Raw genomic sequence first — 18,882 nt, 5'->3', positions numbered from 1 at the left:
ACAAGCATAACAGCTTGTCTAAACTCACAGCGGAAGAAAAAGTTTTACGCGACTACACACGTTGCGAAGACGGACGCCAAGCTTAGCCCAGGGCTTGGTGTCACTCCGGAGGGTCAGTGCCGGCCGGGGACGGGTCCCACTCCACGGACCAGCCAAACGGAACGGACGTTGGCCACCCAAGGTTGTCCGTGGGGTTCTCAAAGGTTATACCTGAAACAGATATTAGCAAGGCTGAGTATTCTAATACTCAGCAAGACTTACCCGGGGCTGGGTATACTTAGCCCGTAACTAGACCCATGCAAGCTTTGTAAGGCTCTAGGTGTATTTTCAGCTGAAAAGTAATAAAGAGTATGTACTACTTTCAAGTTTTAGCTCTCATTTTCTAGTTGAGTATTTATTCTAGATTAGCACCTAAACTAAGCAAGCAAGGTAGTGATTATCATCCATCAAGATTATCCATCATTAGTTACACTTTTTACTCAATGTGGTAAAAGGGATAAGCAGTCTCAAGCATCGTGAGAGGCGGACGATTCGAATCGAATTTTTAACCTTGCAAGGTAAACCTAACACACACGCTTGGGATTACCGGCAGGGCTTTCCGAAGCAACCGTTTACCTTTCATTCCGACTCGTGGGCAGGCCACCACAAGCGACTTGCGGGACCGTACGCACATCACTCGTGCAGGACATACGTCTGTAGCGCGACTACAAAACCCGTATTCCTGTCTGCCATGCAGAACGTACTCCCACAGGTCGGTGCGTGAAAAGAACCAAATAGATCGAGTGGTGGAAATATACCCACTTGCCGGGCCGATCGGTTACTAGGCTTACCGCTTTACCATATTTCGCGGCATGTGGCTAGTACTGTTCAAACGCTTAGCCACCACTACCATACATTTCGGCCTTAAAACTTTTATCAACACAGACAGGGTAAACTTCCAGGTCATGATACAGCACATGACCCTGTCCGTCATCCTTATAGTGACTGCGGAAATGTAAACATGTAACTCCTATATCGCGTGAGTGACAGGAAATCACTCGACTTCTACCGGTCCTATTAGCGAAGCATCTAATCGATATGGACTCGGGAGCATCACATTGGATTCCTAAGATATCATGCAACTAGGGTTTCACTTCAACTCCTAGACTTAATGCAAGATATAATGTAAATAAGTGTAGATTGCAGTGTAAGTAAAGTAATGGGATATGTCCGGGGCTTGCCTTCTGGAGTGGGGGTAGGGGCAGGAGAGTCAGAGATTTCCGAACTCGGGTTCGGAGCTTCAGTTAGACCTTCGACGACTTGTGCTGGGTCTTCTGGAAAGCCTTGGTCTTGTCCTAAGACCAATTCGTAGTCTCCGTCGTCGAGTGTCGTTGATTCTATATGAAATGCAATACATTAATGAAGTGAATTTTAAATTTAAAATTCAAATATTATATCACATCCAATAGCACACCAACATGTATAGAATAAAGAGGGTTTAGATTTGAAACACCATTTATAAGATATGGTAAAATTTTATTGTAATATAACTTAAACCTTTGGGTTAAATTTGAAATAAACTAAAATTTGATTTCAAAACTTTAAATAAAAGATCATAGAAACTTGATCATATATTAGCATCATAAAACATTACATTAGTGAATACTAAGATTCCAATTAGAATAGGTTATATATTAGGTTTATTTTAAATTTGAAAGCTCAAATTAAAGATGTTAAGTTTAAATTAACTGTGGAGTTTGAAATTGCACAAGGTCACTTAGGACTTAAAGAACATTCATGCTAAACTTAAAGATAAACAAAAGAGCATGAAATGACAAGGTCACATGTGTAGTACCCCTTAATCTTAGATGTTTAATAAAGGCAAAAGTATTTTGTTTCACACTAAACTCTATTAATAAAAGTCATAGAGTTTGAAATCTACTTTCTAACAAAATTTGTTTCACTATTTATAGATTTTTCTGTGAATTGTTATGAATTTTACAAGACAGAATAGACCCTCACATGAAATAACAGATTCCCTTTACACCTTAGTCCTTGCATTTAACATCTAACCCCCTGGAAAGAAAGTGTTCCACGCAATTGGATCCAGACCATGGCCGGCGGTGGGGGAGGCACAAGTCCGGCCAAATTCCGGCCGGTGAGGTCGCCGGCGGTGAGGGGAAAAGAGAGGAGGAGCACGAGGGGGCCTAGGGCTACCTGTGGGTGGTCTCGGAGGGGCTCAAGGCGGTCGGAGGAGGGCTGCCCGCGGAGGACAGGACTGGCGGCCGGAGGCGCACGGCGGCGGGGTGCTTCCGGTGGGCGGAGGGGGAAGAGAACTGGCTGGGGAGGTTCTATAGGGCACGGGGAGTCTCACGGTGCAGTCAATTTGGGGAGGAGAAGAGCGGGAAGACGAGTTCCACGGCGACCCGAGGTCACGGCGGCGCTAGGGGAGACGGCGGCTCTGTACGCGCGCGGGGGAGACCGGGGTGTCAAATTTATAGACAAGCGGATCGACGGTGAGCTGCTAGTGTCGTAGAGCAATAGAGAGGAAGAGATAGGGCTTGTCCTCGGGAAATTTGCGGCGGCGGCAGGGAGCACCAGTGGCGGTGCGGCAGTGCCGCAGGCGCCGTGGCGCGCGGGCTGGACGTCAGCAAGGGGGAAAAGGAGCAGTGGCCGAGCAGAAGGGGCGACGCGTGGACCGGGGGGGGCACAGGGGAGATGGCCGGCGGTGAGCCAGGGCGGCTCATTACGCCGGCGGCAGAGGAACAGGGGAGGCAGAGCAGGGGGGGGCAGAGCGCCTGAGGAAGAAGGGGTGAACTGACTCAAGGACTGATCCGCAATTTCAGAGAAAGACAGGGGCCTTACTGTAAAGGGCTTGTAACTTTTAAACCAATGCTCAAATGAAGATGGTCCAAAAAGCAAAAGTGCATGGATTTTCAAACTCTACAACTTCTCTTTAAGGTTCATCTGCAGTTGAGCAATAGTTTTAGAAATAAAATGAACTTAGTAAATATTTCATGTTTCATGTAAATACCTAAGTAAAATTACTTTTGCACATACATCCCATGGTAACTTCACACATAATTTTGCAATTTGACCACAGATACTGTTTTTTGCAAATTAACCCTTATGCTTTTAAATTTTTCCCTCACCTCCAACCAATTTGCATAAAAGGACCTTTAGTTAATATTAATTGCATGAACATTCTTTCTTCCATAGCATTGCATGTATAGAAAATACATTTTTGGCCAAACTTTGAACATACAAGCATACTTAAACTCTAAGGTATGACCTAGCTAATTACCTGGGTGTCACAGTGACAGCCTCCCCCCAGAATACGCCAGGGAGCGCCTTGGCCTTCAACATACGACGTGCTGTGCCCACGACAATTTGGTTCCGGCGCTCCACCACGCCGTTCTATTGGGGTGTATACGGCGCCCTGAGCTCGAGTCGCACGCTGAGTTGGGCGCAGTATGCAGTGAAGTCCGCTGTGGGAAACTCTCCTCCGTGATACGTGCAGAGAGCCTTGACCTTCTTCCCTGTCTTGCGTTCTGCCGCGGCCTGAATGTGCTTGATGGTCATCGCAGTAGCATCCTTGGATGGCAGCAAGGAGATCCACATATATCGGGAGTAATCATCAACAAGCAGAAGAAAGTACCGGTTGCCGCTGGGTGTCGCCGGTGTGATGGGACCACAAATGTCACCGTGGAGGAGTTGGAGCACCTCTGTTGAACGCCCGAGCGCCTTCTGCGGGAACGGCGCTCGACGTTGCTTGCTGGCAAGGCAGGCCTCGCAAACCTGCTCCACCTGATTGAGCAGGGGCAGGCCGCGAACCAGCTCCTCCCTTGCTATTTTGCGCAGAGCGGCAAAATGGATATGGCCGAACCGAGAGTGCCAAGTCCAGGAGTCGTCGTCGGTGCGCACCGCTAGGCAGACCAGGCGTGCGATGGTGACGTCGAGCACGTACAGCCTACCTAGACTGCGGGGAATCTTCGCGAGCAGGCGCCACTCCTCGTCGCGGATGCGCATCACGCCGTCCTCTACGAGCACCTGGTAGCCGCCTTCGTCGAGCTGGCCGACAGAGATGATGTTGGCGGTGAGGCGTGGTAGGTAGTAGACGTTGGGGAGTGACCGGTGCTCCCCATTCTTGCAGGAGAAAAGCACGGTGCCAGTCCCCTCGATCTACGCGATAGAGCCATCGCCGAAGCGGACGGACCCGGTGACGCCGGCGTCGAGGTCGGAGAACGCTGCTCGTGAGCCCGACATGTGGTTGGAGGCACCCGTGTCCAAGACCCATCGCTTCGGGTCTCGGTCTTCGGACTCATCTAAGGCGGCGAACACCTTGCTCTCGGTGAGGTGGAGGTGGCCGCCATGGTGAATCACTGGCGGGATCGCCGGACTCTGCTTCGGCGGCGGCGGCTCAATTTGGGGAAAAATCCCCTCCTGCTCACAGCTCACCGCAAGAAGGAGAGTGGGCTCGTCATCTTGGGCCACGTGGGCCTGCTCATGCCTGGGCTTACCTCAGCAGTCTTTGGCCCAATGGCCTTTCTTGCCGCAGTTCCTGCAGATGTCGCCGGCATTTGTGCCGGCCCGCGTGTCGTTGTTGCCACCGCCGCTGCGTCCACATCCTCTGCCGCGATGCTTGCCGTGGCTACCGGAGCTCGATCCGCCACGGCTGTACTCCGACTTCTTGTACTTCTCCAGCCACTGCTCCTCCGTGAGGAGCAGCTTGCCACCGACGGTCTGGGGCGGCGTTGGTTCGTCATCGGTGGCCGCCTTGAGCCGGCCGGTGACCTCCTCGATCGAGAGCGTGTCGATGTTGAGGAGGGTCTCGATGGAGACGACAAGTTGCCGGTACCGGGGTCGCGTGACGCGGAGATACTTGGCCACGACCTTTGATTCCGGCTCCGGGTCGCCGAGGATCGCTAGCCTCTGGACAATGTTGGATAGGCGGAGGGAGAAATCCTCAACTGACTCACCGTCGAGGAAGGCAATTTGCTCGTACTCGGCGTGGAGGCTTTGCGCCGTTGACTTGCGGACCCATTCGTCCCCGATGCACATTGTCTAGACAGCCTCCCATGCTGCCTTGGCCGACGGCTTGGTCGCCAGGGTGGGAACCATCTCCGGCGGGACGCCGCTACAGATTGCCTCCAGCGCGGTGCGGTCGTCGTGGAAGTCGACGTGGTCGTCCTCGATGGCCTGCCATAGGTGACGTGCCTGGAGCTTCAGTTTCATCAGCAGTGACCACGAATCATAATTTGTCTTCGTAAGCTGCGGCCAGTTGCCGGAGCTCCTGCCCTCACGGATGATGCGCTCGACGACGACTTCCCGCGGTCGGCGTGCATCCCTGGTGTGCGAACAATGTGCATCCCGCGTGTGTGATTGGCGTGGTGGAGAACGGCTCGGGGTCGGTGTGCGCTGCGGCGACTTGCCTTTCGGCGAGCGTGACGGGGTCTTGTTGCCCCCCGACGTGCTGACCTTGCTCGACGGCGGCGTCCGGCCACGGCGCGGCGGCGATGTCATCGCGGCGCAGGTCCCGTCTGATGGCTCTTATGCCAATTGTTGGTCGCCGGACGGCGGTGAGCTTCGGCGAGCAGGACACGAGCAGCGACAGTGGTGAACACGAACTCACACGAAAACACTTGGACACATAGGTTTGGTGCTGCGATGAAGTGGCAGCGTTTTCTGTTCTTAGCTTTCTCATCTTATTTGAGAGCACAGGAGAGCAGCACGATCACAGCGTATCCGTGCGGGAAATCAGCGCGTCCATCCCCACGCCTCCGCAATGGCAGCCATGCTTGCATGCCCAGGTTCGTGGACGAGCGAGTCTCGCGCCACGACCTCCTACGCGCACGGCAGCCACAGCCCGGTGCTCGTGCGCATGCATCAATTGAAAAACAAACATGCAGTCCTATCTAACATGCACAAGATTACTAACAAGGTCGCATCTCGCATGAAAGGAGAAGTGAGAAGTGGATAGAAAGCACCGGCTGCTGCTGTCTTGACCGCACCTCACGCTTGTATGTGGTGGCGCAACATTCCGTCGAACGGGTCATGGCACCGGAAGTGTGCGACAACACCCGCACGTCGAGTTGCTCGTGGATGTGCTGCCGAGATCGAGAGCCCGGTGGCAAGGACCAGGAGAGATGCCGCTGCCGGCTGCTGCTCGGAGTTCCGGCTTCCCCCCGCGCCGCCATGGGGCTCAGCCACCGCCATCGCCGCGACCAAGGATGGGCGATGGCCGATGGACTACCACCATGCCCGTGACTCTTGGGCTCCTCCGTCCTGCTCATCACCGGGCTGGTGCCATCTGCGAGCGCATTGGCGGAAGCGCCGCTCGATCTCTCCCGAAGCCACCGAAGCCAGCGCCGTTGCGTTATCCTGGAACCTAATCGTTTGGACGATATCAGCCGCTCACGCATGATCGAATGGCTAAGAAACAGAGGCGACGTGGCCCAATGAAATTGGTCGGTTTGAGCCCAGAATTCGTGTTTAGAGATAGGCCGAGGAAGTTGTACCGCTTCACGAATCGGTTTATAAAGATCACGATTTACAAAATCTAAATCTACTCGGATTACATCGGACCCAACCGGTCTGACCGGTTAGGCTCGGTACCTGCAAATTTTGGCTGTCAATATGGACATATTTCGAAATTGTTTAACACGTACTAACATCAATATGTATTGTGTGTAACGATTTAAGTTATATGTTTAGGTAGTAACTTGTTTTGTATAGCACACGTTATCTCTATAAGTTGCCTTAATTAATGAAATCTTCATGATTCGTAGGTTTCACAAGCTGGTTCTGGGCACTAACCTATGTTTTTGTTGTCCTTGAAGTCCTGATGTGGACCACCACGCAAAGCCCACACAAATTATCTGTCCTAATGGTGGGACGCAGCAGATTGAGCGAAGCCCACGCTAAGTAAAATGCATCATGTTCCTTCTCTGTTTTCTTGGCATGTTTTTTTGATTTTTCTGTTCACTCAATATTCAATAATTTGGCGTGACAAATGCAATATTGTAATATGTTTGAACACCTGCAACATGCACTTAAATATTTTAAAATCTTAATTGAATTAAATTACCCAACCAATTTGGAAACCTTAGTTCTAAGCTTAATTAGTCCATTATATTTTTTTCAAGAATTTAGATAAAATGAATAATACAATTTATTGAGATATAATATTTTCCATATAGATTTTTTGATAAAATGAAAAATATAAACATTCAAATTGGATCGCAATTCAGTGAATTAATTCTAAAATAAAATAATTAATATAATTGACTTATTGTATAAGAGAATATTGTGCCTAAGTTTTAATTCCTCCCACTGCCTAAACACTACTACCTGCGAAACCCTCTAGCCATGCTTCAAGGGCCACATTGCCTGGGATTCTTTGCTCTAGCTAGTTGTGGTCGTCCATTGCTAATTTGCACTAATCTTATAGTAGAGGGGTTTGTGAAGTCCCATATATATACTTGAATGATGAACACAGGAACCCCATATATATATTCCTTTGTTATATGGACTTCTTGGCCAACATTTTTGAGGGTGCATAGATGCTCCCCCCACCCCCCTTCCGCGTAATGGTTGGTACCTCTTCCACAACCTCTTACCTCCTGTATTCACTTTTACTCCTGATTGTTCTGTATCTGTCTTGCTATTTCCTTGCTAGATCTACAGGACTTCGAACATTTTTCTCTGGCGACTCGATCAGGAGAATGATGAAGTGAATGGCCAAGGCTTGCTGCCATTTGGAGAAGCACCCAATCTAAGTGACGTTGAGCTTGGCGGTTGAGGCCCACTAAGAAAATAACTTTCCTTGTCCATTGACAACTGCAAAGGAAAGTTATATCCTTGGTTGTCGATGACCGCCAAGGAAAGTTGTATCCTTAGTGGATGAAATATTTTCTTGGAGCATTTGCAATTTTGATGCTGACGGCTGGCCTATTTTAATTGGTCACCAAACTGCCAAGAAAAATCCTTGCGGGCGAGAGCCAAGGCAATTGAATTTCCGTGCCTCTCTTCTTGGTGGATTTTGCTTTGCGGCCGGCAACCAAGGATCATTTCCTTTGGTACTTTCTTGGAGGATTTTGGATGCCAAGGCAATTCTGGCTTGGAGTAGTGATTGAGGGCAGAGCAACTCTACTCGAGTAGAGTTTAACCAACACCCCAATATATCATGTCTCTATATATCTCCTCCAAAACTTTGATACCAACAATGGATAGAGTTAGGAGCAAATTCTTCTTGCAATGTTTGAGCTCTGAAAGGAAATATCAGTGTGAGATGGCTGAAAATTTTCGAAAGTAAAAACAAAGGTGGTTTTGAGTGATAAAGACTTCAGAAAACTTAATATTAATTTGTTATGTCAATGGAAGTGGAAAATTGAAACTGAGGAATGTATATGGCAGGACTTGATTAAAGCCAAATTATTGCAGGGGAGACCCATCACTCTTGTGAAGCGCATAATTGATGATCCCCTGTATGGAATGATCTAATTAAAGTAAGGGACATATACTTAAAAGCGAGGAAGGTCAAAGCAAATAATGGCCAAAAGACACTGTTCTGTAAAGATAACTGGCTAACTGATCTGATGAACCTCTCAATAATGTTAACTTTGAAAGTATCTTATCCGGATGTGAACAGCTTGAAATTAATGTGGCTGAATTCCTAGAAAGGGGAGGAAATCTAGCCTTAGAAGGTGGCTACATGAGGCCTCATAACACAATAGGCAGACATCTGCAGCCAGGTAGACCAATGTGCTTTTAATACTGCCCAACATGAAAGATCATGGAAATGGGAGAAAAATGCCAAACTTTTTGTTAAACCAGCGTACAATGCTATAAGTGTTGGTGATGATGGGCCATCCCATAAGCACAATTGAAAAGGGGAAGTCCTTAAAAAATTCAAAATTTTAATATAGTTATTGGAGAATAATGCTATAACTAAGGATAGTATGCTTAAGATAAACTGGCAAGGAGACCCTAAATGCTACTTTTGTGATCAAAATGAAAAAATATCCCTAAATGTCTGGATTGATCTGGGCCAAAATGTATTTGCCCAAAGGAGACAAATAGTATGTCTTTGGAGGCGCAACAATATACTGGGCTATCTGAACTACAGAGATCATTTGTCATGCTTGCACTTCAAATAAATTACTGGGCAGGGCTTTAGCCAGGAGACATGCAAGAGATTGTACGTGAAGCAGCTGTCAGGCTGATGCTGCAAGTTACTCAGGCATTCTCGACATCGCATCCAAGTCCTGCTGCTGTCATAGCAGGATCAATTCTTGTAGGCGTTTGCCCTGTCATTCTCGTTCTCGCATCCAAGTTGCTCAGGTGATCCCGTAATGGTTGTTAAGCCCCGCTCAATTCTGGTAGGCGGTTGTTCGAAGCAGGATCCCTTGATTTTGTTGAAAACACACCCAAGTTGCTTTTAGGTGAGGCTGTGCGTGTGCCATGCACATCTTCAGTTCTTTCTTGAGGATTGGTCGGTCAGGCTCAAGCGGTTGTTCGAAGCAGGATCACCTGATTTTGTTGAAAAAACCAAGTACATTTCAGGTGAGGCTGCCATCAGTTCTTTCTTGGAGCGTTGGTCGGTCTGTCAACTCCTTGGACTCGTAAACTCCATGTATTTCCATTGGTTCTTAATGAAAATGGGGTTATGCCTCGCGTTGGAAGAAGCAAACCGAACCGAAGAATCAGTATTAATTAAATGCTCAAAATTGCATGCATGTATCGAATTCTGATCCAGATGGCTACAAGCAGCAAATAAAAGGAACTAGAGTTTATTCATCATACTGCCTGTTGTCTGAAAGAGTATCAAACTAAGTAATACAATTCTCCAAGCAAATGAAGCTTGCACCAAGCCTTCATTTTCCTTGATCGCCCTGGTCGATCACTTCCGACTCTTGTACAAGCTAACACAGACCAGGAAATACCCAAAGTTAACCGCCGCCGTAACTGCCACGGCCCAGTACACGTTGTCTAGCCTCCCCTGGTTTATGTTCCCGGGCAGCCACGCGGTGACTCGCCTCGCCACGTCCACGAACATCGTGCTGAGGTAGAACCCCAGCGCAATAAGAAGCGGCGCCATGGCCGTTGCAGTGCCCCGCAGCGTCTTGGGGAACTCCTGGTAGTAGAACGCCATGTTCCCGGGGAAATGCAGGGCCTCCCCGACGCCCACGACGCCTAGCGGGATGATCAGCCACAGCACGGACATGGGTGTCACCCACCCGGGCGCCTCGTCGGCGCCGTGGTGCGTGCACACGACGCTCAGCCGCCGGCGCTCCACCAGCGCCGCGGCCACCATGCCTGCGACGTTGACGACGTGTCCCAGCCCGACACGCTGCAGCGGAGTCGGGAGCGCGCCCGTGGCTCTGCGCCAGAGCGGGAACACCGCGCGTTCGAGGACCGGCGTGGCGGCGATGAAGGCGGCGAGCGAGCAGACTGTGATTGATCCTGCTGGGATCTTGAACCTCGAGCCGAGGGACCGGTCCATGGCAAGGGCCTGCAAGATGACCAGCCCGGCCATCACGCCGATGGACACGCTGATGAGGATGCCCGACGACCATAGCGGCAGCACGCCGAGGAGGGACTTGAGGTCCTCGACTTGCTGCACCGTGCACAGTCGCCAGCCGCTAGGACGATGGCCGCCACCTGGTGAATCTGGCGTGCCTTCTCTGGCCGTGATCAATGCAGCACGGTTTAGAAATCTGCAAGGTCACAGAAGACTCACGAATATGCATCACGACCCAAGTAAATCAAATGTTTCAATCACTTGAATGCAAGAACATGCAACGCACCCGAGCCTCTTAGTCGGGGCACCGTCACTGCCAGAGTCCACGACGGTGCCATCGCCAAGGTAATATTGCACTCGTCCAGCAATATCGACGCGGGCCTTGCGCACCGCGGCCACCACGACGCGCACGAGCTCGGTGTACGGGCTTCCCTTGGGCGCGGGCATCTTGTAGTAGCGCGCACCAAGTACTAGCATGACCAAGCTTGCCACCGCAGTGCCGAGGCAGACGCTGAAGCCGAGGACCCAGGAGACTCCATCCTGGAGGTAGACGATGGCCGTGTCGCCGACGATGAAGGAGGCGTAAAGGAAGACGAAGTACCAGTTGAAGAAGGTGTCCTGGTCGCGAGCTGTGCCGAACTGGTCCGCGCCCAATGTCGCCACGTTGAACCGCGTCCCACCAGTGCCGATGGTCAGCAGACACACCGCGGCGTAGAGCGCGGTGAGCTGCCCAGGAGTCCCATGCTGGCACGCGGCGGAAGGCGAGGCGCAATGCGGCGGCCGCAGGGATGGCAGCGCCGCGGTGAGCGTGAACAGAACGATGCCTGGGTAATAATCGCAAAGTCTCCGCATTAGTATTTTTTCAGGAAAACAGGAGAGGTAGGTTATATATTAAAATAAAATAGAAAGATACCGAAGAAAAATCTATAAGAAATGAAAAATAAACATTACTATAAAAGCGACATTTAGGGTGCCTCATTTTTTTTATGCGCGGCCCAAAAGATAATCCGCTCCTACAAATGGAGTAGGGTTACCGTAGCAATAGCTATGCTAATAGCCATACAATGAAGCATTCCATTAGATAGTAGTTGATGGAGTTAATTACCACGGATACCTCAAAGAAAGGCACTCAAGGACCTAAGATTGAATCGGCCGGCCACTGTCTGGCGACCGGCCTGCCAGGACAGGGGCGAGGCTGCGGCCGGCCCACTAGTGGAGAAAATGGCACGGAGGCCCAACCAGGGGAGCTACGGGCACGTAGCGCCTTCCCGACCCGCGACGAGTCCCGCGGGTCTAGGGAGCCAGTGCCGACCCAGCAATCACGCCCGACTCCTCAGGCCCCCGGGGAAGGCATGGGGAGGCATTAAATGCCCCTCCTCGATGGGATGGGACGTGCATGCGCGCCCCTCGGCCGACAACTAAGGCTGGGGTGCTGCCCGCGGTCCGGAGGATCAGCGAGAGGATCCCCGGTCAACCGGGCCATCATGACGCAGTAGAACCGCTGGCATGTCGGTTGCACCACCCCGTCAGATTGACGGGATGGGCCATACCCGGTCACCCCCGGCTCCTAGAGGACCGGGGCGAGCGCAACACAAGTACGACGGCGCCATGTCCTGCCACGGGCATGGCGGAGAAGACCAAGGCCACGTCAGGAGGCGTCATGAAATGGGCGAACAGGACTCGGATTCTGGATACTGGTAAACTGATCGGGGGGCCCGGACATACACATGTAGGGCTCTTGACCTCCTCACCAGCGAGCCGACCCCCGGGGGTGATGAGGCACCCTTCTCTCGCATTGTAGCCCAGCCCACCAGACTATATAAGGTGGAGCTGGACCTTTTTTCCTCTCTATGAACACTTTTCCACTCACATATGCACACCGGTTGCAAGCGTCCCGTTGTAAGCACCAGCACTGAAACTCAAGGAACACGAAACACACCTCCCGTAGTGGACGTAGGGCAGTTGCCCGAACTAGTCTAAACCATTGATTTTGAGTGTTAGCCATCGAGGTATGGAGAAGCGCGTCGCTAAATTACTAGCCGGTAATCGAAACACCAACAGTAGTTGCAATGACCATTGTTGTTGCAATATTATATTGATAATACAACAACAACAATAGGTAACAGTTACAACAAAAATGGTCGTGGCAATAAAAGTGCTATAACCATGATTTTTAGTACATGGTGGTAATAAATTATTGTTGCAACGATATATTTATGTGAAAAAAATAATTAGAAGTAAAAAACTATAAAAGTTGCTACTATCTGATTTTTTGAATCTAAGATTAGAGCATTTTTTATAGCATATTTTGGTAATAGTCTAGTTTTGTCCTCTCTATTCACAATGAGAATGCACAAAAACGTGACAGTAGCTACAAAACATGGCTATAGTATTTAAACAGTGCAACATTACTTAACTCGTTGCAATAAAATTTTTTGGTGCAACCATTTTTTGAGCCATTACCACACTAGTTTAGCGTGGCAAAATAATCATCGTAATGCAACGACTTAAGTTTATATCGCCATAGATGTTTATGTCACAAACTCGCAATGGATGCTAACCTCTAGCAACGAAATTTGAACATATAGCAACGCAATAAGTTTGTGGCAATACAAAAGCTATATTGCTACAAAATTTCAAATTGTTACAATATAACCTACTTATTGCAACAATTTATATGTTGCAATATTTTTGGTGGCAAAAGTCTGTTTTCCTAGTAGTGGTTACTGCCTTTTTAAATCCTCCAGGACTAGAAAGGGATCATCAAACCGAATCTGACGCGGTAAAACTTACCAATGAGTTAGTACAAACGAGCACGTAAGGAGATGGACCAAAGTATCTACTGCTCCATTCTGGCAATTGGCAACAGATAAAATTGTACGAAGGCAGATCCATGCTGCATCTCTGAAGGATGTCTCTGGTGCTTTGTCTGTCAACAAGGAGTAGCCAGAAGAAAACACGGTGTTTTGACATGCTGATTTCCAGAGCCACTTAAAAGCAGGATGAGTCACTCTGTGACCAGACAGTTGTTTATGTGCTTTGGCATCTTAGCAAAGAGGAGACCACCAAATATAAGACCGATCGACTGCCTGTTTCTGCTGTCTCAGGTAGGGAGTTCAGGGAGTGTGTTAACTCTAAAAGTTGCTGATAGGCAATTGAGGAGATTGGCAGATGGAAAAGGGACTGAGGCCCAGCTGCTTCTTTGGCCTTCTTGATGGAAATGTTCTGCCAATATTGTGCAAAGATGTTCCCGGAGAAGGTAGGTTGCACCAGGAACTTATATTGCATAAACTTTTTCTTTTGCGGTAATATTTCGGGTACTTATCTCATTTTGATCATGAGAAAAAAAACTGAATTGTGCATGGTTTGTAGAAATGGGTGATTGGGAAGCATGCAATTAGTATTTGGGGCTGCGAAAAAGTAAAGTTCATTTGAGGAATGCATGATTATGCTGAAGGCCACACAGGAGTTAGTGAAGGGGTTTAATTAGTTGAGGATGGCAAAGAGATGTCTTTTTGCTCATGATTATTTGTAGTTGAACCATATGAACGTATATGAACTCGATCAGAGTTCAAATTATGTGATGAAGAGTCAAGGGGGGAGGATTGGAGCTGATGGACCACAAGCGGCCACATGAGGCAATCCATATCGAGCTCATGTGTAGGGCACAAGAGGCATGCATACATGGAGGGCATGTACAATGGGCATGACATGAACAAGAAGATAACGCTAAAACTAAGCGCAAAATCTTAATGGGTGTAGCAGCCATGTTTTGATCTATCTAGCTATGTCGCAATGTTATTATTTTTAACAAGAAACCTATAACGTCTTTTATGCAGGTAATATTCCATGGAACGTATTAGTTTAGATTCTGAAAGCTATTGTAAAAGGAGGTGGAAAGGGACCGTATACAGATTGCTTGCCATGATGTGGAAATGGTAGCGATGGAGGTCTATGCAAAGAATGGCTGCTGGTGATTTCTGTTTAGATTATGTGAATGATACGTGTTATCGTACAGTCTGGAGGGCCATACCCATTAGATGATGCAAAAGGCCGGAATTTTATCTTTTTTGTCAAAAAGTGAAGATGAAGATGATCAGATGGTGTAAACCAAGTAAAGGTGGGCACCGGGTTCATGTCAAGAGTTGGCTTGGTGGCAGAAGTGTAAAGCACTTGACAACAACTTAGGTCTAGGAGGAGATGGGACATACGTAGACATTATTGTGCTTCCTTAGAAACTAAGCATATTCGGCTGTTATGCTAGGTGTAAATATTTTAATAGTCCATTAATTTAAGATGCATAGTTTTATCCTATATTAAATTTATCTAAGTTTGATCAAGTTTAGAGAAAAAATGTATTAGCTTCTGCAACGCAAGACAAATGCACATTAAATAGACATGTTGCATGGTGGATTTGATGACATGAATTTGATGTTTAGATGACAGCGCAGTTTTCTATAAACTTGCTGCAAGTTAGAGAATTTTGATTTGTGATAAACCTAAAGCGTCTTCAATTTTGGAACAGAGAAAATATATAGTATGTGCAGATTGGAGTTCGATTCACCTATAAATAAGATGGATTGGTTGTAGCTATCTACATAGACCCCTATTGTTCATACTCATACAAAGACATACCGGTAAGTCATACAAAGACATACCAATGAATCAACTATTGAAACACTCTGTGTTTTTAATTTAGTTGAAACTTTCAGGAAAACTACTAAAAACTTAAAAATTTTATAGTTTATATCAAATTAAAAACATGTACTTAAATGGTCCACATGCCCTTAATTTTTGCTCAACTTCAAAATATTTATAAATACAAAGTTACATTACCATGACAATTTGCATCAACTTTTACATTTATTTTTAATTATTAAAATATTTTTGTGAAAGTAGGATTTCAACATTCTTCCTTATTTGAAATTATAGATACTCTAGAAAAAGACAATAAGAAACTATATTTCACTTACCTCTTAGGCATTAACCTAGTGCTTGCGGGGCAAGGCCTGATGGAAATCCCACCTAACTATCCGAATTTAATATCCAAATTAACTATCTTGATTATCCAGCTGAACTCAGATATCTGCTCTTATAATCAAATCCAGCGCTGATAAAAATATTGTAAATTCGATATGTTAAAGGCATCCTAACGTCTTAAATATGGCTTGAAAAAGTATTTGACCCTCTTACCATCCTTGTAAATGTATCAAGCAGTACCACTAGTTATGACATGATAATTTTAGTAAAATTTAGTAACTTAGAAAATCTACAACTGTTCCCTAATAAATGATTTCCATTAATTTAATTCACTAGTATAGAAACAGCCTCTAGTCCCAGCTGGGAACCCATTTTAGTCCCTATTTTCCAACCTTTAGTCCGGGTTGCTACAACCAAGACTAAAGGGTCACTAACGCAATCCATGTGACTTGAACTAGAGACCTCTAGCCTCATGCATATCTTTCTTACCACTCTAAACTACGCAGCGCATGCGACTCTAGTTGGGATACTTTCCTTTTGAACTAACCCGTGGATGACCCTTTAGTTCTGGTTAGAAGCTCCAACCGGGACTAAAGATCCTTCCCGCACTGTAGCCGTTGGACCCGGGACTACTAACAAGATAATGAGGATGTTTCGATATCCTTTTTTACGTGGGAATTGATTTTGCTGTTCTCCAATAATCTCATCCTATCCAAATACCATATTAGGAGTGCTCTAGCTCCCCCTCCAATTGGGGATTATTGGTTCATCTCAATAATTATTTTAAAAAAGAATGAAAAAGGTATGTTTTGGAGCTCTTATTTAGCACCAACACCCTCCAATATAGTAGTTGGATTGGGTAATTAGGATATGTTGGATTAGGATGGATTATTACTAGGTGAAATGACTATTAACCTGTAACAAAGTACGTCTGAGGCACTAGATTTTCACCTGTAACAAAGTAGCTTAAGATGTTAATAGTCATTGATTCTTTGGAATATTAGTACTAGTAATATCATTTCTGTAGTTTTCTTGTGAAAATGAAAGGTGGAAACGTAGTTGTTAGTTGTCAGTCTCGAAGCATCATTGCACCATTATCCTGGATGCATAATGTATAAAGCTCATTTATGGAGAGATTCCGACATGTTAACTATTTGTTGATTTGTCATATTATTAACCTATTGTGGAAAATAATAGTAACTCATCAATAAAGATCTCAAAAAGTGAAATTAAGGCAGGGGACATATGAGTATCAGAAAAAAAGCACAAATCTAACTGAGATGCTACTGGACACTACACGAAGCCAATTTATTTATTTGGTGATCTATAAACATTCAGTGAAACTGATATCTATCCTATGCGACCTAGGTATTTAGTTGAACCTTCAAATACAAAAAAAATCAATTTCTATTAGGAAACTGAAACAAAATGTTTCTTGCTCCAGCGATAAGAATGTTAAAACAAGGAGGTCATTCTTCTTACTGATGTTTTTTCAGAAAATGGAGATGTTCCGGCCTCTGCGTCCGCACACACGACTTTTTACTCTGAGTGGCTGATTTTACTTTTACAAAGAAGACAATGCATTTATCCCAAGCTCAGCGCCAATATAATCAGAGAATTAATCCCCGCGTGAATTGTCAATAAAGTTTTACTTTATTACCTAGAATCACACAGCATTGCTCTAGTATGATTAGTCCTTGTCCCACTTGAGATATTGCAATCACCGAGAAACGACGAAAACACATTTAATGGCAAGTCATCTATCAAACCAAGAAATTAAAGTAGGACATTTAATTTCTATAGATACGCTACAGTTGCTTCGGATTTATGAGTGAAGCGTGTACGGTACCTGCCACTGGCAAATTATGTTTAGATCAATCTCAATGGAAGTGTCATACGAGTGCCATGAGCATTAAATGTCATATCACATCAGCAAATTTGTTGATATGGCAGAGTCATTTACGAGAAGAGAGGAGGGAAAGTTTTATAGAATAAGAGACGAGTGTCGTCACCTGACCCTCCTCTAGCATGTATAGGTACCGAATTTCCAATCTTGATAACCGTGCGATAACTCCTCTCACTGAGACTGACCTTATGCACATGCAGCAAGCATGTATACACCCACCAGGACATTTATAGCTGTGCCGGCGAGGATGACGGGGAAGCTGCCGAAGTAGGAGTCAGAGACGACGGCACCGGCGACGGGCGCTAGGTCGAGGCAGCCGCGGACGATGTTGGCGATCTGCGCCGCGTCGATGCTCTCCACGTTGTACTCCTTGAGCAGGTACACCAGCAGGTTGCTGCTCGTCCCGTTGATGGCCAACCCCAGCCCCAGCATGCTCCCTTGTTCCATTCATAAGTGCAAACACACATAGTCATGAAGACAGAGAGAACATCAGATACGATTTCATGACGACACAGAGATCAGAGAGAGATATCAGAAGGAGAAAGGGAGGTGATTTATATGCACCTGCAATAAAGGGGAGGGTGATCCATTTCTTTCTGCCTTGTCTTTCATGGGCTTCCTGCTGGTCGACAGTTTTGAGATGCGAACCCAGCGAGCTCTCCATCTCCACTCTCTCGCCAGCCATGGGTACAGTTTACACATTGTCAGCCGTGCATATATAGACATGTGCAAATAAAGTCACGCTGGACCGATAGCAACATGCTTGAGCATTATATAATTCATTTGTTGTGATGGAAGTAGGTGCGCGCAAATTGATATGGTTTGGTACTGGCATTGTGTCCATCTAATATCGTATAAACTCCACCTATTGTTAATATAGGGTGTGCTAATAATATATTGGTAAATTAAAATTTTTCAACTTTGACTATCGACGTACACTAGTAGAGAAAGGTTTATTAGCACCGCGTGAAAAAGGCCATTAGTATCCGATCTCCAACCGGTACTGCGCAGCCGAGACTAAAAGTCTCCAGGATTAGTACCAGTTGCATAACCCGGTACTAAAGACTTCTTCTGGTACCAAAGCTTAGACGTCCAAAAAACACTTTAAAAATATTTTAAACCTGGGAAGAGACCTGCATGTAACATCCCGAATTTATTTTGGAATATTTTATAGTCAATTTTTGAGAATTTCAGAAACTTTTCTTTGAAATGATTATGCTACTAGCTAGGGATAACCCTAAGAGTGACTTCTTCCCCCCTTCAAATTCCTAGTAAATTAAAACCTATCCAACCTGAGAGTATATTTGATAGTGTGAAACAATTTGATTCTTATTCGAATTTGGTTTATTTGGATTTTATTTGATTGTTAGAAATTGTGTGGAATTTTAATTTGAATTGTGCCCTTCAAATTCGAATTCAAAACCTAACTAAATCTAAGCGCAAGCCCGCTAACTAACCAGACCCGGCCTGCTCAGCCCAACCCCGCCGACCCGGC

The 18,882-nt window shown here is 46.5% G+C and overlaps 1 protein-coding gene across 1 annotated transcript; it reads right to left on the bottom strand.

Annotated features, from left to right (window-relative positions):
* Positions 1-9,754: 9,754 nt before the first annotated feature.
* Positions 9,755-18,074, bottom strand: LOC112883924 (protein NRT1/ PTR FAMILY 2.7-like). The gene is made up of 4 exons (XM_025949190.1): positions 17,952-18,074; positions 17,603-17,824; positions 10,788-11,325; positions 9,755-10,697 (listed from the first exon to the last, which is right to left on the bottom strand). Exons 1-4 carry the CDS (start codon positions 18,070-18,072, stop codon positions 9,881-9,883), a joined length of 1,698 nt encoding a protein of 565 aa, XP_025804975.1. The 5' UTR covers positions 18,073-18,074; the 3' UTR covers positions 9,755-9,880.
* Between the last annotated feature and the right edge of the window lie 808 nt (positions 18,075-18,882).

This window comes from Panicum hallii, chromosome 3, assembly GCF_002211085.1.
Source record: "Panicum hallii strain FIL2 chromosome 3, PHallii_v3.1, whole genome shotgun sequence".
NCBI classification, from domain to species: domain Eukaryota; kingdom Viridiplantae; phylum Streptophyta; class Magnoliopsida; order Poales; family Poaceae; genus Panicum; species Panicum hallii.
This window is presented reverse-complemented; position numbering and strand designations above follow the sequence as displayed.